General features: G+C 39.7%; 2 protein-coding genes across 8 annotated transcripts in view; one reads left to right on the plus strand and one right to left on the minus strand.

The window, feature by feature from the left end:
- The window catches only part of NEK1 (NIMA related kinase 1), a 100,869-nt gene extending 80,421 nt beyond the window's left edge, over positions 1–20,448 (minus strand). For 2 of the 3 annotated variants that reach the window (XM_083367276.1, XM_083367275.1), the window contains exons 1-4: positions 20,288–20,448; positions 2,033–2,180; positions 1,857–1,953; positions 1,449–1,546 (exon numbers count right to left, since the gene is read on the minus strand). In XM_083367276.1, the coding sequence (XP_083223402.1) occupies positions 1,449–1,546; positions 1,857–1,953; positions 2,033–2,149 (312 nt within the window). In that variant the 5' untranslated portion in view covers positions 2,150–2,180; positions 20,288–20,448. Of the gene's footprint in view, positions 1–1,448; positions 1,547–1,856; positions 1,954–2,032; positions 2,181–18,255; positions 18,380–20,287 lie in introns of all 3 variants that reach the window. The other variant, XM_083367274.1, reaches the window with a different exon arrangement.
- Positions 20,449–20,604: 156 nt separating this feature from the next.
- The window catches only part of CLCN3 (chloride voltage-gated channel 3), an 82,711-nt gene continuing 77,568 nt past the window's right edge, over positions 20,605–25,747 (plus strand). For 2 of the 5 annotated variants that reach the window (XM_083367580.1, XM_083367586.1), the window contains exon 1: positions 20,605–20,661. The gene's annotated coding sequence lies outside the window, so the exon portion shown is untranslated. Of the gene's footprint in view, positions 20,662–22,207; positions 22,285–22,935; positions 22,955–23,057; positions 23,088–25,747 lie in introns of those variants that run through there. The other 3 variants (XM_083367581.1, XM_083367583.1, XM_083367582.1) reach the window with 3 other exon arrangements.

Here is a 25,747-nt window from a genome sequence, read left to right on the forward strand (position 1 = left end):
TTTAGTTTGCTGATTCCTAAGATGTCGATGTTCAGTCTTGTCATCTCTTGTTTAACCATGTCTAGCTTTCCTTGATTCATGGATCTTACATTCCAAGTTCCTATGGAGAAAAAATCTTTATAGCACTGGACTTTCCTTTCACCACCAGATACATCCACAGCTGAGCGTCCTTTCGGCTTTGGCCCATTCTTTATTCTTTCTGACACTACTAGTACTAACCCTCTGCTCTTCCCCAGTAGCATATTGGATGCCTTCCGACCTGAGGGGCTCATCTTCCAGCATCATATTTTTCTTCCTTTTGGTACTGTCCATGGGGTTTTCATAGCAAACATACTGAAGTGGGTTGCCATTTCCTTCTCCAGTGGATTACGTTTTGTCAGAACTCTCTGCTATGACCTGTCCATCTTGGGTGTCCCTGCACGGCATAGCTCATAGCTTCATAGAATTATGCAAGCCCCTTCGCCACAACAAGGCAGTAATCCATGAAGGGGTCAGTGACAATAATGAAGATTAAATATCTTTTCAACAGTTTTGCATATTCATGAATCAATCTCTTCCCTTTTCTAAGCAAGCAAAGCATACCAAGACCTTTTGTATTTAACACATATTTTTCTGGACTTGTCAAAGCCACCTAGAAGCTAGTTTGCATTTGGGTCGATGTGGTATCAGCTTCTTTGGAGGAGTGTGCAGTTCTTCAGCTTTTGACAAGATAACCAATTCAAGCAAACATAGCTAGATATAACAAACTTAGACAAATATCATCCACTCTCCATCTTTCCTTTTCTTGGAAAGACAGTGGAGAAAGCAGTCAGAATTTAATTACAGAGGATTTTGGAGGAAGATATTTGGACATTTTGCAGTTAGGTTTTAGGCCAGGGTTCAGGAAATGGCATTAATAGTGCTTGTTGATGATCTGTGGCAAAGCAGGGATAGGAAGAGTGTGACCATCCTTATACTCCTTGATCACTCACCAGCTTTTGACATAATTGACCTTAATATCCTTTTGGATCAGCTTTCAGGAATGGGAGTATAAGGCACCATTTTATGTGTTAGTCTCATTTCACTGTGGCTGGTTTCAATCAGTATTGACAGGCAGGGAGAAATCACACACAAGTTCCTTCCAAGTTCCACCCTCCCAGCAGGGTGGATGTACTCCCATCAATAAAAGAATGTCATCTTGAGGATCAGAAAGCACAAGCTTTCTGGAATGATCTTGCCCCAGTGATTTGTGTGGCTTCTACCTTTATATCCTTCAGGAAATCACTGAAGATCAAGTTGTTCTCCAGAGGTTTTGGAATAGGATGATTTTAGAGCCCTTTCTTGTTGTTCTTTGTTTTATTTGGCCTGATCTATTTTGTTGCTCTGCTCTTCTGAATGACATTATTTGTTCTATGTCATTTAGAAGATGGATAGCCTATAAAATAAATAAATATCTTAAATTCTATTACCTGGTCTTCTGAAAAAAAGACTCCTTTTTGTGCATTAATTTTTTTAAATAGATCTCCGCCTTCACAATAATCCATTACTATATAAAGACAGCCAGCTTCTGTAACAAAAGAAAAAAGTTTGTTTATATACACTATTAATAAAGTAATTTCTTAATTTCTCATTTCTAACAATTATATATTTTCAAAGTAATGAAACAGATATGTTTACCTTATAATCATAACTCAATAACATTCACTTAGAAATCCTACTGATTATTTCTAATGGAATTGCAACATAAACAAGAAATTCCAGCTAGAAAACCTTAGTAAAAATACTATTTAAGGAAATCCTGACAATATGACATCTTTAATTCGTGTTTTAAGACTTACGTGCCTGATTCAAAATATCACTTTATCATTAAGACTAACCTTCAAATGATTCTCTGTACAAAACAATATTCGGATGTTTCATATTTGCCAAAACAGCAACTTCTCTTCTTGATTCTTCTCTTTCTTTATTTGACATCTTAAAAATAGAAGCACTACTTCTTAAAATTTATTTGGAAATAGAGTAATGAAAAGGAAATATAAATTTAGAAACATACCTTGGATATGTTAATTTCCTTAATAACATATTGTTTGCCATTTTCCTTTGCTTTAACCAAAATTGCTTTTCCAAAAGATCCTTCACCAATCTTTTGCACCTTAATATATTTGTCCATGGTAGCTTTTTAAGGCATCCTTATTCATAAGCTACGGAGAAAATCAGTTTATTGTTTTAGCATTTGTGAGATCAAAATTACATTATAAACTGGTCTCTGAATCACTTAGTTTAATACTATCAAGATTTAAATATAATTTGAAACTTTTGTTTCAGTTAAGCTATATTTAGTTTGTGTTCATATGTTTGCTTTGTATTATAGTTGTTTTTCAAAGAATGGGAAACACAGAAATAGTTGGCTTATTAACAATTTACAAAATATAGAAACACTAGTAACAATTAAAGGATCTACATTATTTTCAAAGTAGCATGCACTAAAAGGTATGAGTTTTTATTTAATGCAAATTGCCAATAAAAAGGGGGAAAATTCTGCATTATAAATCTCAAAAATTTCTGTTTCAGAAAAATTGAATGCATCCATAAACCACTTGGTAAGGTCTGCAACTACCCAAACTTCAAGTGTCATAAGCATAACAAGAAAAGGAATACAGTAATGAGAAATTTTAGAGGAGTGGAAAGTATTCAAATGGAGCTTTGCAAAGTATATTGATATTTATTTATTTATTTTATTTATTAATGGGACTTATATCCTGCCCTATCTCCCGAGGGACTCAGGGTGGCTAACAACAACAAAAATTAAAGGTCTCTGTACAGTAAATTAAAATTTAAAATTTAAATAAATTAAAGATTAGAGTTAAAATTGTAAACATAATTAAAATCCCTGTCAGTCCAGGTCAGCCAGGTGGAAAAGGAGTGTTTTGAGGCCGCAGCAAAAGGACTGGAGATCTTGAGCCATCCGAAGCTCATGGGGGAGCTGGTTCCACAGGGCTGGCGCTCCCACAGAGAAGGCTCTTCCCCTGGGGGTCGCAAGCCGACATTGTCTAGCCGACGGTACCCTGAGGAGGCCTTTTCTGTGTGAGCGTACTGGGCGATGGGAATTCGTTCCCGGCAGCAGATGGTCCTGCAAGTATCCCAGGCCTAAGCCATGTAGGGCTTTAAAGGTAAGTACCAACACCTTAAATCTCACCCGGAGGGCAACCGGTAGCCAATGCAGCTCATGCAGGAGGGGTGTAATATGGGAGTATCGGGGTGCTCCCATCACTACCCATGCAGCTGCACTCTGCACCAGTTGAAGCTTCCGGGTGGTATAAACAAAGCTCCTCCTCAATTTAAAGCATCTATGTCTTCAGGAATCAGAATCAGTTTGGTGTGGTGCAACACCAGGCTAGAAAATGGAAGCCAATTTATTTTATTTATTTTATTCCATTTATATCCCGCCCTTCTCCAAAGACTCAGGGCGGCTTACAAGCTTAGCCGTGGTTCAATCAATCTCTCTAAACCTTAGAAAGAAGGCAGTGACAAACTATTTTTTTGAAAAACTTTGTCAAGTATAGGATAAGGCACATCAGCAAAGCAATAACTTTTTAATTTTCAGTACTCATATAGTTGAACTAACCAAAGATAGTTTAGATGCTTTGTTTGAACTGTTTATTAAGTCTGAATCTGAATGTTATATAAATTAGTCCCATGCATATTTACCTAAATTAGGTTTAACACGTTTAACATTAAGAGACTTAAATATTACTGTAAGGTTTTACACTTAGCCTCACAATTGCCCCAGCATTACTCAGGAAATTAAAATAGCCAAAAGAAACTCCTCAGCCAAGGTTTCAGCAAGCAAACAACTTTTATTTTGATCAAAATAGAGTTGGGTGGCCACATCTCTCTTCGTGGCTGGTAAGAGACATGAAGGCAACAACCAGCAAAGATGTCTTCCACCTTTTATACCTTTCCAAAACAAAGAGATCTGGTCTTGGTACGAGGAAGCAAAAGGTACAGAAAAATAATTTCTAGATGATGACTCATACACAACAACCCAGGCTGTTAAGCTTGTTCTTGTACAGTTCTTATGTGTAATTTTGCTACCTCTTCTTAATCTCTTCTGCCTCTATTAGGTCCCTGCCATTTTGGTCCTTTCTCTTGCCCATTTTTGCATGAAACGTTCCCTTCATCTCTCCAATTTTCTTGAAAAGATCTCTGGTCCTCCCTATTCTATTGTTTTCTTTTATTTCTTTGCACAGTTTATTTAAGAAGGCCTTCTTATCTCTTCTAGCTATTCTCTGGAATTCTGCATTCAATTGGGTGTATCTTTCTTTTTCTCCCTTGCCTTTCGCTTCCCTCCATTGCTCAGCTATTTGCAAAGCTTCATCAGACAGCCATTTTGCTTTCTTGCATTTATTTTTCTTTGGGATGGTTTTAGTTGCTACCTGTTGTACAATGTTGCGCACCTTTGTCCATAGTTCTTCAGGCACTCTGTCTATCAGATCTAATTCCTTAAATCTATTTGTCACCTGTACTGTATATTCAACAGGGATATGATTTAATTTATACCTGAGTGGCCTAGTGCTTTTCCCTACTTTCTTCAGGTTAAGCCTAAACTTTGCAATGAGAAGCTCATGGTCTGAGCCACAGTCATCTCCCGGTCTTGTTTTTACTGACTGTATAGAGCTTCTCCATCTTTGGCTGCAGAAATCTGATTTCTGTATTGACCGTCTGGTGATGTCCATGTGTAGAGCCGTCTCTTGGGTTTTTGGAAAAGAGTGTTTACTATGACCATCGTATTCTCTTGACAGAATTCTATCAGCCTGTGCCCTGCTTCATTTTGCACTGGAACCAGTCAATTTCATCCTCTACAGCACTGGTGGTTGGGGCATAGACGTGGACTACTGTGATACTGAATGGTTTGCCTTGGATTCGAACTGAGATCATTCTGTCATTTTGAGGATTGTATCCCAGTATTGCATTTCCTATTCTTTTATTGATTATGAAGGCTACACCATTTCTTTTTTTTTATTGAAAAGTTTTACAGTACATTTATGAATACAAAACCCCTCCCCTCCCCCTCCCCTCTCCCCAAACCTCCCCAACTCTCCCCTCCCCTCCCCGACTTCCCAGAGCTAAATACAGGGTATAAAAATACAAACAAACATAATCTAAAATATGCAAACAACAATAAAATATTAAATTCTATTGCACTTTAACTCTTAATAAAATAACTACAAGCTAGTTATACATCACATAAATCCACTACTTATTCAAATGCTAAGTGAAACTTTTTAGTCCCATATTTATTCTGGATATAATCAATCCATCTTCTCCACTCCACAATATATCTCTGTTGCGATTGGTCTTTCAAATACGCTGAAATCTTTGCCATTTCAGCCAAATTGGAAACTTTTAAAGTCCATTCTTCTATAGTCGGCAGTTCTTCCTTCTTCCAATATTGTGCTACTAAAAGTCTCGCTGCCGTAATTAAATTCAACATCAACTTAGTGTCCACAACAGTAGTATCTGTGATAATGCCCAGTAAAAACAATTACGGACAAAACTTTATCCTTTTCTTGAATATTTTTTGCATATTCCATCAAATTTTAATCCAAAAAGCTTTAACCCTTTTACAAGTCCACCTTATATGAAAATACGTTGCATCCTCACAACCACACCTCCAACATTTGGGCTGGCAGTTCGGATACATACTTGCTAATTTTTTAGGATCTAAGTGCCACCTATAAAACATTTTATAAAAGTTCTCTCTTAAATTTTGGGCCTGTGTAAATTTTACATTTCTCACCGAGATCTTTTCCCAAGTATCCATTGTGATAACTTCTTGAAAATTCTGAGCCCATTTTATCATACAGTCTTTGACAAGTTCCGTCTCTGAATCAATTTCTATCAATGCAAGATATATCCTTTTTATATGTGCTTGACCTTGATCTCTAATTTGATTTACCAAATTTTCATCAAACATTGAAAAAAACAATTTTCTGGTCCTCTTTCCACCTAGCCTGTAATTGTCCATACTGAAACCAGGTTTGTACAATCTTTTCTTCTTTTAAAATATTATATGACTTTAATTGCCATATATTCCTCTCAAACCTTAAAATTTCCTTATATGTAGTCACATCATGTTTAAATCCAACATTTATATTTTCTATTGTGTGTTTAGGTATTGCCCAAATAGGTATCTTATAATTTAACTTATGTCTATACTTTTTCCAAACTCACAACAAAGCATACCTTAAAATATGTATCTTAAACACATTATCCACCTTATCATACAATAAATATGCATGCCATCCAAATAACAAATCATGACCCTGAAGATTTAATAATCTCACTTGTGTTAAATTAAACCAGTCACTAATCGCTGACAAAGCAGCAGCTTCATAATATAATTTGAAATTAGGCATTTTAAGACCACCTCTTTCACACGTATCTTGCATTATCTTAAATTTAACTCGTGGCTTTTTCCCTGCCCAAACAAATTTATTAATTCCTTTTTGCCATTCCTCCAAATTTAAATCCTTTTTAAGTATAGGTATCATTTGAAATAAAAATAAAATTTTTGGCAATACATTCATTTTCACTGCTGCAATTCTTCCCAGTAAGGATAATTGTAATTTTTTCCAACTATCTAATTCTTTTTGTACTTTTCCCCATAACTTTTCATAATTATTTTTATATAACTTCACATTTGAGGGTGACAAATATATCCCCAAATATTTAACCCTTTTAACTATTTCAAAACCCGTTAGCTCTTCTAAAACAGCCTTTTGTGATACTGTCATGTTTTTAGACAACATTTTAGTTTTTTGTATATTAACCTTAAATCCAAAAACTTTCCCATATTGCATTATTATCTCCATCAATTCTACAACTGAATAATCAGGCTGAGTCACTGTAACAACCAGATCATCTGCGAACGCCCTCAATATATAATCCTGGTCTCTAATTTGAATTCACTTAATTTTATCCGAATCACTATTTTAATCAGTAATATTTCCAATGTTAAGACAAATAATAGAGGCGACAACAGGCACCCCTGCCTTGTGCCTTTTTCAATATTACATACTTCAGTCAGACTATTATTAACTATTATGCGGGCTGTTTGCTTTTGATATATTGCCCTAATTGGTTGTAAAAATTTATCCCCAAATTCCATTTTCTCTAATACTTTCATCAGAAATTGCCAATCCAATTGATCAAAGGCTTTTTCAGCATTCAAGAAGATTAACGCTGCAGGGATCTGATTGTTTCTTTCCAAAAATTCCAACAAATCTACTATGTGTCTCACATTGTTCTTCATTTGTCTACCACTTATAAATCCAGTTTGATCACCATGAATCACTTGTTGTATTACCCTCATCAATCTGTTAGCTAAAACTTTGGCAAATATCTTGTAGTCCGTATTCAAAAGTGATATTGGCCTATAATTTTTTGCTTGGGTGACATCCTGATCTTCCTTCGGAATCAAAGAAATAAAAGCAGTCTTCCAAGACGGAGGTACCCCTCCTCCCATTTGAATTGTCTGGAACAGTTCCCTTAAAGGCCTCACCATCTCTAACAGTAAATTTTTATAATACACAGCAGTCAATCCATCCGTACCCAGCGTTTTGCCCACTTTCAGTTGTTTGATTGCTAAAAAAATTCTTCATCAGTTATCAATTGATTCATCCCTTCCTTTTGTTCTTGCATAAGAAAAGGAATATTAGCTCTTGTCAAGTAATTATCTATATCTGCATCTCTAATCTTATCTCTAGCATACAACTTAGAATAAAAATCAACAAAAGTCTTTTTGATAAGACTCTGCTGGTACACTACCTTACCCTTATGTTCTATTCTATCTATATTAGAAGCCCTTTACTTCTTCCTTAACAGATAAGCTAACCATCTACCTGGTTTATTAGCATTAGAAAAAATATTATGTCTAGCATACCGTAAATTAGTTGCCACTTGATCTGCCATTAACTTATCAAACTGACCCCTTAATAAATTACCTCTTTAATCTTCCCATCAGATGGATTCAAAATTAAAGCCTTTTCTTTTTCCTTAATTTCATCCTCTAATTCTTTCCTCCTAAATTCCAAGTTACCTCTATATTTATTGTTCAAATATATTAATACACCTCTCATATAAGCTTTACTAGCATCCCAAACCATCTCAATAGAAGTACCTTTATGCATGTTAATTTTAAAAAATTCCTTCATCTGTTTTTTACACTCTTCCACGTTTTCCTGATATCTAAACAAATTTTCATTTAAGCGCCAGGACCGTCTATCCCTAATATCTTTTTCTATCTGTAACCATACTGGACTATGATCAGACATAGTTCTTGGACAAATCTTAATCTTCTTAATCCTAGAAAAAAAAGCCATTAGTGATTAATACAAAGTCAATCCTGGAGAAAGATTGATGCCTGTCGGAGAAAAAAGTATAATCCTTTTCTTGCAAATTTCTTTCTCTCCAAATGTCTCGCAATTCCAAGTCATCCTTCATCTCAAAAAAAGATTTAGGCAGTTTAGCATGACTTGGGGTGCTTTTTAAAAAAAAAAACCCTTGTCCATTTGTACATCCAAAACACCGTTCCAGTCTCCCATCAAAATACAAGATTTATAATCCCACTGAATAATCTTGCTGTGTAATAAACTGTAAAAATCTCCTTGTTGTTGATTAGGAGCATATAGTCCAACCAAAAGCATTTTCTTGCCTTCTATTAACAGTTTAATTATAACATATCTTCCTTGTTTATCTGCTTCAATTAAAGCCGCTGTCAAAGTATTCTTAACATAAATAACCACTCCATTTTTCTTATCAGTTGCAAAAGCAATAAACTGTGTGCCCAACCTTGAGTTTAACAAATACTTTTGATCCGTGGCTCTAATATGTGTTTCTTGTAGACAAATAACATCATTCTTAAATTGTTTTAAGTATTGAAATAGTTTCTTTCTCTTCTGTGGTGAATTTAAACCATTAACATTCCAGGTTAGAAACTTTGTCGCCATCTTTCGCGACCTGAAGCTTTTGGAGCGCTTATTCCAAAATCACCTGCACTCTCTTAGGTCGCACTCCTCCCACTGCTTCACTGTAAGTAAGTTTTGGAGGTGCCATCATAACTCTCTGCTGTTCTTGTTCTTGCTCTTGTCTCATTCGTCTAGCAGCAGCACGTGTCATTCTCTGGTCTCTAACCTGCTCCGATGAAACTGAAATTTGATCCACTCCTGTAACTTTCTGGAATTCTCCATCTTTCATCTGCGTAGCTCCTTCAGCACCTTGTACATTCTCACTTTGTGATTGACACACTCCCTCACCATTCTTCTTTTTAGATTCCAAAAGTGGTATGGGGACTGCTTTTAAAACATTAGTATAAAAATCACGTGCCTGTAACACTGTAAGAAGACGATGTCTCGTGCCTGCATGCATCACCACCATGCCCACTGGTATCTCCCATCTGAACTGAATATCCCGTCTTCTTAATTCTTGTGCCAGAAAAGCAAATTCCTTCCTTCTCCTTAAGATTCTTGGATGGATCTCTTTTAAAATTAAAACTTCTTGTTCAGCAATTGCAAATTTATTATTGTAGAAAGCTTGAATAACCTCATTTCTAATTGCTCTCTTTGTAAAGTAAACCACCACATCTCTGGGTAATTTCCTTTGTCTTGCAATCCACGAATTAACACGAAATATTTTGTCTATATCCTCCATAATTCCTTCTGCTGGTCGCTCCAAAACACCTTCCAAAGCCTCTGAAACTATTTTTTTCAAATTTTCTTTAGAATCCTCTTTTAAGCCTCTAATTCTCACAGCGAACTCCATCTCCCTGTACTGTACCAAGGTCAAATCGTCGTCGATCTTATCCACCACATTTTCAGTCTCTGTCATTTTTGCATCTAATCTGATATTATTTTGGCTGAGATCTTCCACTCTCGTCCAGGCGCTCTATACATACAGCCATGCCTTGAAATGCAAGTAAGATGTCTGCCCTCATTTCTGTAAGCTTCTCCTCCATAAGTTCAGCTAGTTGTTGAGATTGCTTTTTCAAAGCCTCTTGCAAAACATCCTGCAGATCTTTCACTGTAAAAGTTGGTACAGGTGCAGGTGCAGCGGGGGGAACATTAAAGTTTGTAGCGAAGATTGCTGCACTGGAGAAGCCCCCGCGCTTCTAGAAGCTTTAGAAGATTTGGCAGCCATTTTCACCCACTATTGCCTGTTACGCACTTTCACTTTTATCAAACTCCACAAAGTCCACCGAGTTAAAGATCATAAACTTGCTTTCACCTGATTCTCTTGTACCGCTCTGCCTGCATCCAAGTTATCTGAAATTCACTCTTGCTGGCAGGGATGGTTGCTATGCCCTGCTCTGCTCCAAAGCCCTGGAGCAGAGGCGTCCCGAGGTCTGGAGCAAACTCAGGCTTCGGGGGGGCTCAACCCTTCAGCCACCAGAGTTTCAACTCTGGCGGCCCGGGAGAGCTCTACCCCTGCCTGGGCACTCACCCCCTCCTCTTCTCCCGAGGAGCGGGCTTCCAAGCCGTCAAAACAGCTGATCGGCGCTGTTTTCGGCGGCTCCACGGAGACGACAGGGCTGACAGCCAGAATGGCTGCTGGCGGCGGAGCCTTGCCACCCGGAAGTCGGTACACCATTTCTTCTGAGGGATTCTTGCCCGCAGTAGTATACCTGATGGTCATCTGAATTAAATTCACCCATTCCTGTCCATTTTAGTTCGCTGATATCTAAGTCATCTCGTTTGACCACGTCCAGTTTTCCTTGATTCATGGAACATCAACCTTAAGCATAATAAAATCCCTTCATTCCTCTTTTTAATATAAAAGCCGAATAGGCTTAGGGACTCTTGAAGAGGGGAATATAGTCAGAAGGTAAAGATTTCAAAATCATTGCTTTAGCTGGTTTATCATTATACATAGGAGTGGCAGCAAAAATTGGTCCGGATAGAGTGGATCTAACCATTCTCTAAATAAATAGGATAAGGCATGATAAACACAACAGCCCTCCTAATGCCAAAACCACAATGAACAATATCCTTTTCCAATTATCAAACATTCCCAAAAACTATCCTCCTACATCCAGTGCTCCTGTCCATGTCTGGACAGGGACATGAATCAACGTTCGCATTCTGTCAGTGACTTTGTTGACATATTCATTATGTGTAATGTCGGACTGGGGTCTAATGATACAGTATAGGGCCACAATGACGAAATAGAGGACCCATTTGGTTGGACAGTCCTTTTCTTTCCAAGTCAAATGAAAATAAGAAGTGATGTTCTCTCAAGCTTCACATTTAAAAATGAAACAATTCTGTTGGGCCAGATCAATAAAAAAATGTCTTTAATACTGAGGGAATCTCAGTTGTGGTTTCCAGTTCAGGAAGATCAACTTGGACCCATATTTGCATCTGGTTCAATTGATAGCAAGTTCAAATGATGCTGAAAAATCCATTGGTCTCGTTATCTTGAAGCACACCGGGTTGCAGAAATCCTTTGATTATGCCAGGCTGGGTAGGATGTGCAAACATATTTGGCATTTAATGAGTAGGCCTGTCTCCACATTTACTGTAGTACATTTAGCTTGATTATAGTCAATAGCTTTACATGCATAAAAAAAAAGATTCTGGCACCTGTCCATAAGTCTGGTGTTATACTTCCCCAAAAGGTAATGTCTGTATGTTCCTCCATATGTCCAGATTTAAAGTTGTTGGTAAAGCTGCACTGTATTGACAGGAGCATGACAAGTGACCCTGTTGCCCCTTTGCAAGTAGAATACGTAGTCTTGTTATAAACACAACTCCCTTTTCTTCCATAAAATATTGGGCCCGTGGTCCTTTCTTCTACCAAAGAAGGGACAAGGGAAACAACAGTAGCAGAAGAAAAATATTGCAATACATAGTCCAGGTTCCAGGAACACGATTTCCAGGATAGTCCAATCCATTGATGTTTTTTTCATACTTAGATGGAAACAGTTCAACAGGCGAGGCAGGTTGAAATTTCATTTTCAGGCCGTCCAGCTGCGGAGCTTGTCACTGGAGAGGGAATGATGGGACTTTCCATGGACTCACGCCTTGATTCCTTAAATCAGGAGGACTTGGCATGGTTGAGACCACTCAGGACTGGTATTTCTAGGTGACAGTTCTTTTCACGTGAACCCACTCTCCAGGAACAACAATGGGCAGAGACAGGTGGTAGGGCAGCCTGGGCCTGCATTGAGATAGGAGACAAAACCTGCGCCATATTAAATATTGAGTAAGTTTTGTTGTCTTCCTCATTGACATTCTTGAACCTTCATGTAACAAAAGACTCCCACACATAATTTTAAAGGGACAAAGACAGCTTTCCAACGGAGGCCTACATTGAAATGGCCTCACCGCCAAATTTTGTAAAGCTTTTTATTTACTTGTATTTATCACAGATTTGATTAACTAAAATATAAATACAACCATGTATTTTTAATACTTGCGTCACAGTTTCTATTGTAGGAATGAGAGAAACTGTGAACAAAGAATGGAAAGACAAATACCATACAGATATTTCCACTTTTTCAACACAATTTGAAATTCACATTCTTCATGGCAAAAATTCCAGAAGTTTGTGATAAAGCAAACAAGTCTTTCATTTATTACACATCCCACAAGGTGTTGATTGTTCATTGCTTAGTACCATCAGCATTGATCCCTTGCTACCCCCTGTAAGTGGCTGCTTCTGTGTTCTAACTATTGCTTGTTTTCTTTCTTTCCTTTCCATCTGTCTTTTCAACATCCATCTCCCATCATGCAACATCCACCTCTCACTTTCTTCTATTTCCCATGTTTCTCTTTCCATATTTCTATAGTACATTCTTGTCCCTTCAACATTCTAAGGCTTGTGTTAAGGCATACAATTCACATGTTTGAGCTGATCCCGTTAGTGGCAGTCACCCTGCTGCCAACTATTTTGATGCAAGCAATTCACAAGTCTGTGCAAACCAACTTAAAAACAACTTTCCTGTTTCTTCCTTCTATTATCCATTCCTTCCCTTCTCTTCTGCCACTCTGGCCTAACTTCTGTCTTTTCTACTTCCACTATCAACTTTACATGAACCAACTATTTCCCTTTACTATTAATGAATCCTCTACATTTCTCTTCTCCAAAAGTATTCAAGACTCCATAAGCATACTTGGAGTCAGTGTATATATTCTGCTTCTCCCTTACTAACAACCTCAGAACCTGCTGTAAGGCATAAAATCCACAGGTTATTGCTGACCAAGGGAGGGAAATTCTCCCAGCTTCCACTCACATTTTTCTTTTTCTCCATCTATTATTGTACCTTCATTATGTCCCTCTTTTTCTTTTCTTTCTTTTCTGTTCCCACCCCCCCCCCCGACTACTTTGATATGAACAAGTGGTTACCTCCTTTTGGCTTTCTGATTTAAATTTAAAAGGTAAAGGTAAAGGTTCCCCCGCACATGTGTGCTAGTCGTTTCCGACTCTAGGGGCCGGTGCTCATCTCCATTTCAAAGCTGAAGAGCCAGCGCTTGTCCGAGGACGTCTCCGTGGTCATGTGGCCGGCATGACTAGACGCCAAAGGCGCACGGAACGCTGTTACTTTCCCACTGTAGTGGTCCCTATTTTACTACTTGCATTTTTACGTGCTTTCGAACTGCTAGGTTGGCAGAAGCTGGGACGAGTAACAGGTGCTCACTGATTTAAAATTACCCACACTTAATAAGAAATGCTAACCAGCAAGACTTCCCCAAATGTCAATTTTAGACAAAAATGCTACTGGCTCCCTCTTTTCCTAACAGTTTAGTCAAAACAACATAGCCATTCACAATCCTAAAAATCTTCTCAACTCCTTCCCTGTTCCAAACAATGACAGAATTCTCCCAGATATCACCCTCCATCAACTCCACAAAAAGGTATACAAGCCAAATGAGACATTCTGAGCCACTGAAACAGTTTTATATCAAATTCTAGTATTGCATTTAATATAAAGTTAGTCAAATTCCAATTTAATCAGATTCTAAGCAGATGGAAACAAATTTCCATTAAGTAGGTTAAAACTTACAAATCTAAGCAGAAAAAATTCAAAGTAATTTCTTTTGGTTGATGAATATATATATATATATATATATATACAGTGTATTTTCCGGCGTATAAGACGACTGGGCATATAAGACGACCCCCGACTTTTGAGAAGATTTTCATGGGTTAAAAAGTAGTTTTCCCTATGTGGTGCTCCTCAGGTGCCTTAGAGTTAACAATGTTCAAAATTATTCTGGCTGAGAATTTTAATTTTCACACATCTGGAGAATGCCAAGCTAGGGAAAGACTGATTTAACCAAAATGTTTTGATTCTCAGCATCTTAGGCAAAAAGAGACAATGACGCTTTTATCTTAGCTGTTTGGATATACAGTGTGTTGATGTTTAACATTCATTGTTTGCTTCTGATCTTTCTAAATAAACCCAGCCTATTTTTATTTGTGCATAGCTTAGCAAGTCATTAACCTGTGACCTTATTTTTATTTTATAAATGTCCTCCAGTAGCAGAATCTTCTAGATATGTCCAGCTCTCTCCAGTTGACTGACATACAAAAAAGATGCATTTCTAATATGTTGTGAGCTTTAGCACACTTGTAGTTATGAGGCAATGTAGGAATACAGTACTATTGACTTGACTGGCTCATGTAGATTTTATTTGTATATTTGTAACACTTACACTTATTAATGATAACACTCTTTGGTACTCCCAAAGGTGCTTTTTCCAAAAGGCAACTGCCCTTTCTTGGTTTTTTTTCCCTTTGAAAATGTTTTCACTTCTCATCCAAGCAAGCTTCTTTAGTTGAACTAAGAAGCTTCTTGGATGAGAAGCAAAACGTTTGCATAGGGGGAAAGAAAACAACCACCAAGAAAGTTCAGTTGCCTTTTGGAAAAAAACACAACCATGACCTGCATGACTGAGAATCTCCACAGGCATTCTCTTTGGTATGATTGTGCCTGTCTAGACAAAGTGAACAAACTGCTTCTGCCAGACATAAGTAGGAAGTCAGGGCTGCTTCTCAATTAGTTGAAGGTTTATCAAGAGCTTTTGGCCTCGAGATCAGCTTTGCTCTGCCTCACCTAAACCTCGTCTCCTCTCGCCTTGGCGCCCCCTTCTACTTCAGCCACATGCGCTGGCTGTTTCGGCCAGGAGCGACGAGCATTGTGGCCCAACACTTCGGGAAGGCACCAGGTCTGAAAGAAGGCGGTTCTTTCCATAGGTTAGTTAATGAACAGGGCGGCGGAGGAGTGGGGGGGAAGAAATGGACTCAGCCCTGAGCCGCAAATTTAAGATTCACACACACACCCTCCCCAAGACTGCCTTCTACTTTAGGGCGGAGGGGCAACCCCAGGCTGCTGAAGCCCCAGCGCCAGCTTTCCGCTGCAGTCTGCCTGTTGCAATTCCCGAGCTGCGCCTTCCCAGGCGGGTGTTGCTGTAGGTCTGCCACGGCACCATGCCCTGAAGTCAAACTCCCAGGGTCAGGTGCAGCTTAGCTCTGCACGAACATGCCAGGTCGGCCTCCGCCTGGCTTCCCGCACTCCCTTGAGCTCTCGTGCTCGTGAAGCACCAGCGTCTCGGTACGCACTTAAATCCTGCTCCCTTCCAAAAACAAAAAACAAAAAAAAAACAACGGGCTGCTGCCCTAGGATGCCGGTAAGCTGGAGCCTCAGCCTCGGTTAGGCTGGTTGGTTTATTTATGAGGAGGCCGTCTTTCCCTGTTCTCGAGTGCTGGATTTGTCCATTTCCACTAATGTCTCTGTTCCCGAAGATTGATTTACTATTTTCCGGCGTATAAGATGACTGGGCGTATAAGACAAACCCCGACTTTTGAGATTTTCCTGGGTTAAACAGTCTTATACGCCGGAAAATACGGTGTGTATGTATATAGATAGATATAGATATAGATATATAGATATAGGAAGGGACGCGGTGGCTCAGTGGGTTAGGACGCTGAACTTGTCGATTGGAAGGTCAGCAGTTTGGCGGGTCGAATCCCGAGTGCCGCGTAACAGTGTGAGCGCCTGTTACTCGTCCCAGCTTCTGCCCACCTAGCAGTTCGAAAGCACGTAAAAATGCAAGTAGAAAAATAGGGACCACTACGGTGGGAAGGTAACAGCGTTCCGTGCGCCTTTGGCGTCTAGTCATGCCGGCCACATGACCACGGAGACGTCCTCGGACAAGCGCTGGCTCTTCGGCTTTGAAATGGAGATGAGCACCGGCCCCTAGAGTCGGAAACGACTAGCACGCATGTGCGGGGGAACTTCTACCTTTACCTTTTTATATAGATATATACGTATACGTATACGTATACATATACATATATATATATTTGTTTTCGTATATATATACACACACACAGAGACATATATATATTTATATATACACACACAGACATATATATAGAAAGAAAGGGGGAGGGAGGGGTCTAACTAAAATTCAAAAGTTTTCCAAAACACTTTGTCCAACAATTAATCTCTCCTCTTTCAAGTAAAAAAAATTGCAAGCTGAAACTGCAACAGTGGGCATTAAATTTCACATCCACCCCCCCTTCCTCAGACCAGAATTCTAGGCAGAAAAAAAAGTTAAAACGACCCCCCTTCTGTCTGTCTCTCTCACTCTTAAAGTAATACAGTGGTGGGGGGGAGAGAGAAAGAGACAGGGGGGAAAAGTAAAAGAAATTTTACAAAAATCTCACCACTAAAAAAAATAGTTTGCTCTCCTTCAGATGCATTTTCCATAAATTCACTCACACATCCTTGCTATTGCTTTTCCATTTACAATAAAATCAGCAATTTACTGTTCCTTTCACAGACTGGGACAGAGATGGGGGTGGGTGGGTTTTGAGGGCTAACACACACACACGTTTACACATCAGCAAATTAACTCATTCATGTCCATTCCAACTGCTTGCATAAACAATTTCACATACAAACATATCATTTCATACTTTCTCCAGGCAAAACATATATTTTTAACTTATTTAAAAATAGGATTTTGTTTGGTGTTATCAGAGAGGGTTTTGACCCTCTTCCAAGTCTTGGAATAACACAGAACAACACAGACATATATATATATATATATATATATATATATATATATATATATATATATATATATATATATATATATATATATATATATATATATATATACACACATACAGATACTATTAAAACAACATTCATTTAGACATATGGCTCGTCCTGCAAGAAGCAAGAAAAATCATGAGGTGATTTCAACCAAATATGGTTTTAATAGGCCCCTTTAACCATCTCCCATTTTTCTCACCATTCCAAGTCCATGTTTAATGTTCCAAATGTCCAAACATATATAAAACAAAACAAAACACACATCAATTTGGAGTCTGAGACCAAAACAGGCCTCCTCTTTTAATTAAAAGGAGGGGAACATTTATGGTTACTTCCAATTTATCCCACCAACTTCAAAAGAACGTGGGGAAAGACTAAAAGGAATATTGAACCTGGGGTCTTTTGCAGGTGTGAAGGGGGAGGTGTCCTCAACTCCAACAAAAGGGAATTGAATAGTCCAAAGAGACAGATTAAAAGAAAAAAAAGAGGTGAAAAAACTTGCTTTCATTTCCTTGAATCTTCTTTTCTTTTCTTCCGTGGCTTTAGCTGTTATCAGATAAACTAGCCAACCGGAGGTTTACGAAGTTTTTCAAAGTTGCCTTCTTGAAGATGATTTTTACTGCTATACAGCAACAATAACAACACAACCAAAAAAAAGCACCACCAGACATTGTCTGACAGGGTTAAACTTCACAGCCACTTGAGGTTTCAAAACCTCCGAATTGTTCAAACAAATTGCAGAGGAGTACATTTTGATTTATTTCTTTTAAATTACTGAGATTCCCCATATATTTTTTTCTTTTTCTTCAAGATAGTTTCTCGGCTTCCTCCCTTTTCACTTAGTTAATTTGTAATTTAGTAATTAATTTTTTCTCTGGAGGACTAGTCGAGATCAGCCCCCTTTCTTATTTCAAAATTACCAAAACCTCTGCAAAAAAAATTACATTCTAATTACTTTCCTTAAATCACTCTCTATCCTGTATTAGAAGACAGTTTCTCAACACCCTCTTTCCTTACTCATTTCTTCATTTATTTCTTTATGCTTCATTTATTTTATTATTTTTATGCTTATCTCTAGAGGACAAAGTTGGAGCGATCAACCACCTGTCTTATTCCAGGATTACCAAAGCTTTTTTATGTCTTTTACTCACCAAGGCACCTGTTGCAATTTCTCCCTTTCTCCCGTCAGTGGAGAAGCATGAAACCTCATTGAATTCAGGCGTTCAGGTTCCTCAAGACATGGATCCACCAACAAAGATTAAGCACAGGAGTCTCCTAGGTCAAATGCCCAGGGGCGCTCTAAGACTTACGGTTTAGTTGCTGTCAGTTTCCTCCCGCTGAGAAATGAAAACTTCTTGGGATTCTAACAGGGATCTCCAGATGTGGGGGGAAAGAGCCTTTGAAGCTTGCCCCCACGTTTGGGCGCCAGGATGTAAGGTTTTACACTTAGCCTCACAATTGCCCCAGCACTACTCAGGAAAGAGCCAAAAGAAACTCCTGAGCCAAGGTTTCAGCAAGCAAACAATTTTTATTTTGATTAAAATAGAGTTGGGTGGCCAGAGATGAAGGCAACAACCAGCAAAGATGCCTTCCACCTTTTATACCTTTCCAGAACAAAGAGATTTGGTCTTGGTACTAGGAACTAAAAGGTACAGAAAAATAATTCCTACTGTAGATGATGACTCATATACAACAACCAGGCTCCACCACAGCTCCTTTTCCCCCTCCCCTTACCATGCTCTTTTCATGTAAGGAATTACCTGTACCTAAAGCATGAAACATTTGCTTTTATATAACTAATTTCCCAATATAAAGCACCTACAAAACTGCTTTCACATAAACAAAGATGATTACAAAGTATCAACCTTAAGCATAATAAAATCCCTTCATTACTTTATATAAATTATGGATGAAATAAGATACTTAACTGCTTTAAAGTTATTCGGGATTAATCATTTTTAGGGAATGAAAGTACCTTGATAGACTAGAAGATTACCTATTGATTTTTCTGGATCTGGAGTTCTCAGTACTATCACTTTATCATCTTCGAATGTCTAACTACATTGAAAGGTGGATCTGTTTTACAGAAACTCAAACTTTACTACCTGACTGATGAGTAGCAGAATGAATTGGCAGCAGTTTTATTCTGCCTCAAAGGAATTAGTTTATCGGGAACCAAAATTTTACTCTAATTACCAATAAGCATTTATTGTATACCTGAAACTAATAAGGGTCATTGGGTAGAAAATTAGAATTTGGTAAATCTAAACTCCCACAATAGAAGAGTGAATCTGGTAAGGTGGGAACTAACAAATTTCAAACTAGGGGGAAAAGTGCTTATATAAATATAGAACAGAGGTCTCCAACTCTCAAGGCTGGGAAAAAGCTGACTTGAAAAAGTGAGAGGACAAGGTCCAGAATCCAAGAATGCTGAATATTGAAGCCGATAGAGGCAAACGGTTTGATATTCTTTGTTCTGCTTACTTTCTGCATATCTCCCTTGTGTGAAATAAGGCAACATTTAGCTGTGTCATGTCTATGAAACTGCTGGCGTAAGTAAGCTCTTGAATATAAGGTTGAGTGTCTTATGTAGTCATACACCTGGTAATTAATAAATAAAAGCAAACAGGAGTCCCAATAAGAGAAACAGACTTATCCAACCTGTTATACATTTATCCCTGTTCAAAATAAGCTACATTACTGTTTAAGGTAAAGGTTTGGTACTTGGGACACTTCTAGGACCATCTTCCCCAACTCCATCATAGAAATTCCGCATGAGTTCGTTTATAATATGCAAGTCGTTTCTCTTTGATTTCAAAGAAAAAAAACCTATTGTACTATACTAAACTGCAGTAAAGACATTTTCAAGGACGGAACAAGAGTTTAGCATTCATCCTTGAATTCATCGTAATAGCAATTGATAGCACAAAGCGAGATTTTAATTTTTTCAGTAGATTTTCACGTTATAGTAGTTTCTGAATACTAATTATTTTAATAAGCTCTGGATAAGAATTCTCTAATTATTTATATTACAATATCTTCCAAAATTGCATTCCCAATACAGCTGTCCGACACTGTAATTGGTAAGCAGAGGCCTTCTCTTTTCAGAATGATCACTGCCGTCTTGGCTTTGACACACCCATTCCGGAGAAAGAACTAAGACACAAAATTGAGGTAACTTACAAGGCAACAAACGTGAGCGGAGCATCCACCACGGAACAAATATCAAATCTGTTGTAACGTGAGAAAAGCCATCCGAGTCCCGCTACAAGAAGCCTCCCGCGTCTTTGCACAACTTCGTTTGAGAGTCCATCTCGTTCTTCAACTACTTCAACCGAGCCTCAACCTTCGGTCCCACCTCTTTCGCGTTGCTATAGGAAGGCTATCTAAAACTTTCTCTCTCATTGGACAAAACGGGACCTATGAGTTCGGATGTACCAGATAGGGAGCGCCACATTAATTGCCTACAACTTCACCCTAGCAACAGCGAGCGAAAGGCCACGTGATGACGTGGAAGCTTTAGAAAGGAGTGGAAGCCCAGCGAAGGCCGGTTTAACGTAAGATTCCTCTCTATTGCATATTGTACTTTACAATGCACACGTTTCGGTACTTTGTTAGCACTGTAGTTACTAATTCAGAACCTTAATTCTTCCTATTATCCTATTTCCTTTGCATATAAATTAACCGTTATGAAATATTTGACTATATTTGACTGAGCCATTTTTAAAAAATAAATTATGTGGGTTCATTGTTTTTTCTAATGGGAAAATTCTTGATTCTACAAATGTAGAATTTTAACCGTTAACTCAGTGGAAACCAAGCCACAAATAATGTCGTAATTTATTAAAGATAAGTAACCGGAATGGGCATATTTCAAATAAACACTCATTATAAATGAGCACAGTAGAGAATTCTAATTCGTTCAATATTAAGAATGATTAACCTCTTAACTCAAATCGTCAAGAACAAACTAGAAGGGCATAGTGCCTATCTCCAGCTAGCTAAATTGGTCCAATTGTCTGGGTTTGTAAGATTTTCTTTTCATCTTTGGTGCAAAAAGGTCCAAATTTTTCACTGGAAAACTTATTCCATTACTTGCAATTCAATATTTCCTTAAAATTGTCACAGATAACCATTTTTGCTACCAAAATCAATTAACTTTACTAATCACACAAAATCAGGTGGCCACTCTTGTTATAATACTCAAATCTTGCAAGCAAAATTCTGAACTTCAGAAATCTTCCTATTTCCAAGTCAGACTAGCATAACTTGATGTGTTCAGCTACCAAATAGCCATAATTTGGAAAGTAGGCCAGGAAACACACTATCAAATTTACCAAATTCAGCAGTCATATAGAAACACAAATCCTTTATAAACTTAAAAAACATTTAAAAGAACAAAGTTTTACCATTACCACTCATTTCAGCTCCTCCTCCAGCTTTTACTTTATGAAATTCTGTCTGATTAAATTATTGGAACTGAAACTTGCTAGTGCCCACATCCCAAAGATGTTAACTACCGTTTGTCTTCCTTTTTTACTGAATCGCAACTGTCCATTACAAATAGAACACAGATTGATGCTAATTCAACTGTTTGTCCTGTCTGCTTTCAGATCTAAAGGTACTGCTTTGGGGTACTCTTTTTGGTCGTGTTGTTTATCAAAACCTGTAAGATGTAATTGAAACCCAATGAAATAAGATCCTCCAATAGCTATCTTCCTTAAATTCGTGTACTCCAGTTGTAGTCCAGGCTATTAGCTCCTACCTTGAGGTTCAAATCTTAAGACATTTGGCGGATATGGAACTGAGAAACGCCTCCTTGTTACTATAATATTTCTGGGTCAGCAAGTTTACGCTGGGTATTTGACAAACCTGTTCAGGCGGTTGCGCAAAGTCGCAAACCAATTGGAACGAGGCTTCTTGTGCCAGGCCCATGATATAAAGTCCTTCGGTGCGCTTGCGCGCACAGAAAGCTTACATCTCCGGCAAAAAAAAAGCTTCAGTTATGTGAACGCCGTCGGAAATTGATTGGTTGGTAGGATTTAATCTCGAGGAGTTTGTCCTGCCTCTACAAAGTCCCGCCCCCTTTCTCGCAGAGTCCAGGTTTTTCTTCCCAGCTCAGGAGCACGAGCATGTGTGAGACCCTCTCCGGGGATCACCAGGCGGCGCCACGGGGCCAGGTAGGGTGGATTTTAGCCTGGGCGCTAGATCAGGGATAGAGATAGATAGGAATCATATTTTCAGAGACGCAATGGAAGAACTAGAGTGTGACAAACAATACAGCAGATGTGTGTGAGTGAAAGAGATGTGATCTAGCTAGAAATTTTGCCGGCATCCTTCACAAGATAGGCACACTCCTCCCTCCCGCTGCCATTTAACTGCAAGAGAGATGGTGGAGGCAAGCCTGCCTTTTTATATATGTTGCACCTAAAACGTGGGAATGAAAAGACAAAGTGAGGCATTGTCTCAAAGGCTGTTTTAACCTTGACTTTATAGTAGCAGGAGGTTAACTAAGAAAGTTGTTCTCTGTGAAATGCTGAAGCCAGTGTTTCTCATCCTAGTGTTTTCTGGATGTGTTTGGACAAGTCCTAAGTTAACTGAAAATTCTGGGAGTTATAGTCTTAGCACAATGGAAGACTTAGGTTGTGCTGTGATTCTTTTTAAAAAAAATAATAATAAAGGCAATATCTTACAGGGATTTTAGACTGTTAATTTGGATGCTGCTTTACTTTTTATTGCTCTTTTCTCCTTTTTGGAAAAAAGGAAGGAACTTTATAGGGTATCTTGTTAGACAAAATATCCCCACTGTACAGATGGAAAAAAAAACCTGGGCAATCTTTCTGAGATTTGGTAATTTCTTCCTTTTTCCATGAATATTTTTAGGGAATCTGTCTTGTGAGAAATGTCCTCATTAAATTTTGTTTGTGTCTTGTATCTTGTTAATTCAGATTAATTTTAACTGAATTAAAGAAGACATGCATAGGTAAGTGTTTCTGTAGGATGTTTTCCTACAATATTTCTCTTAAAATGTACTTGAAGCAGTGGCAATGCCTTTCCTGAGAAGGCAGGAGGAGGTTGTTGTGATTTTTAGGCTATGCTTAATGCTGTCTGTCATTACCTTGGTGCAACTTTGGGAAACAGGTGTCAGAATCCATTTATATCACATTTCATAATTGTATAGGTAGAACAACGTGCTATTACTGGGGATTCTGCCATCTCTCCGAGGGGGGGGGAGAGGATGGTTACTAAAGCGATTTTCAAACAACAGGGGATGTTTTAACGGGGGAAGGGAGGGGGACAGACAGATCTGGTTTGTGTCTTCATTTACAACTGAAAAGGAAAGCAATAACCATAAAACCAAGGAGAGTTCCCTTTCCCATGGAAGGACCTGACACCTAGCAACTGACGACAGCCTGACCAAATGGATGAGGGGAGGGGCTGAAATGGGAATGGTTTATATAGGATTGAAATGTAACCTTTGTCAGATTCCGTCTTGTATTCCCACAATCGATTCCTTCCTAGTAAACATTTTCCTTTTGGACTAAACTTGCATCCAAGAGTTCTTATTTCCTAAGATGTGGATTGAGGTGGGTCCTGACAGTAGACGGAATCTGCTTTAAGAGTCAACCTGGAAGGGAAAACCTTACCGGGGGACTTTGCAACAAATACAAATGTCTGGCGACGAAGCAAGAGAGGAGGGAAGCCCCATGGAGGGGGAGTCTTCCCCCCAAATGGAATCCCAGAGACAATGGGAAGCTGAAGCAGCATATTCCCCCGGGGAAGAAGCGGTGGAGCAGTACGACCGAAAACCCCGGTGGTCGATGGGCGTTGGAAGGAAAAGTGAGTGGGAAAAGGCTTCGGGAGGAAAGACCCTGAGGCGTAGTAACCACCAACCGGAATGGAGGCAAGAGATGGAGAGTTCCCTGCACGCCAGCGAGGAGGAGCGGATCCTGGAAAAGGCCATTGATCTGATGAAAGCAACCCTGAGTTCACTGAGGGAGAGCTGAAAATCGCAACCGAGGCAGCGCCTGGGGACGCAACTGGAAAGGTAACGGAGGGGATCCAGCACCTGAAACCCCGGGGCCATCCAATGGAACAGGAATTGCTGCCTCAGCAGTACCCCCCCCAGAACCACAGATGGGGACCAGGATGAGGAGCGATACCGGCCACGGCGCAGACAACGCTCCAGCCAAAGACTCCCGCCCCTGGAAGTCAAATTCAAGGGGGAGCCATCACGACTGGGATTTTTCCTAACCCAAATCCTCAGCTACATGGAAGAGTACGGACGGGATATCCCCAGTGACAAAACACGCATCCGAATTGTGCAATCTGCCCTGGACGGGACGGCTGCAGACTGGGTGGTGAACTTGCATGACTCCAACGCCCCAGAACTCAACGACTTCAACCGATTCATGTCATCTTTGAGGCGACGGTTCGAGGATCCTTTGGCTGACTGTAAGGCCCGGGAGAGAATCAAAACGGTGAGGCAGGGCAGGCGAGCAGTGGCTGATTATACCCAAGAATTCCGAGCCATTGCCAGCAAGCTGAACTGGCCAGAAGACATCCTCCTTAGCCACTTCAAAGACAGTCTGAACTACGACCTGTATGATGCTTGCCTGCCTCGAGGAGACCCACCCCACCTCGACGACTGGTACATCCTGGCGGAGGAAGTGGAAATAGACCTACTGAAGAGACACCGCAGAGGAAAACCATGGGGCCGCTTGCCACCCGAGCAAACACGCGAGGAGGAAAAACCACCAGCCACAGCCAAAAAATCAACAAGTTGCTTCAACTGCGGGAGAGAGGGCCACCGTGCTGCAGAATGTCGTTCAAAAGCCCCCCCACGAAAACCAGAGGCATCATCCTCCAAGAAGCCGGGGAAGCCCCAAGGCAACACAAAAGAATCTTCCATGAAGGGGACAGAGGCTGTAGAGTCCACAATTCCTGCCAGGAACTGGGACTGGACTCCGGCCTGCACCGCAGGGACGGTGGACAACTCGGAAGACAGCTCAGAGGGAGAACCATTGGTAAGTGGACCCCTTCCACCCATACTTAAGACAGTGACTATATTAGCTTCCCCTATGCCTGAAGCAGCCAAAATAAAAGCTCTGATAGACTCTGGGTGCATCCGCTGCCTTATCAGCCCAACGCTGGTGGAGAGATTGAGCATCCCAGTGAGGAGGCTAAAACATCCAATCTCTTTTAGTCAATTAGTTGGGACAATAGCAGGGGGAGGACCAGCCACCCTAGCCACTTTACCAATCCACCTATCACTGGGGCCCCATGAGGAGGACATAACGTTTATAGTGGCCCCAGGCATGGAATGCCCAATGATCCTAGGACTGGAATGGCTGAAGAAATGGAACCCCGGGATAAACTGGAGGACAGCAGAACTCAACTTCCCAAAGGGGGGGCAGAAGAACTTAGACTCCAAAAGCACCCCCCCAACGCAGAGGGAGGAGACAGCAGCAGTGGGGAAAGAGAAGGGATTACCAGAGATACCGGAGGAATACAGGGATCTGGCTGAGGTTTTCAGTGAGGAAAGAGCAGATGAGCTTCCCCCCCACCGCCCCACAGACTGCACCATAGAATTCAAACCTGGGGCAAAACTCCCAAAACCCAGGATGTATGCCATGAGCCCAA

The sequence above is a fragment of the Vipera ursinii genome (genome assembly GCF_947247035.1).
Source record: "Vipera ursinii genome assembly, chromosome: 7".
In the NCBI taxonomy this organism is placed as follows: domain Eukaryota; kingdom Metazoa; phylum Chordata; class Lepidosauria; order Squamata; family Viperidae; genus Vipera; species Vipera ursinii.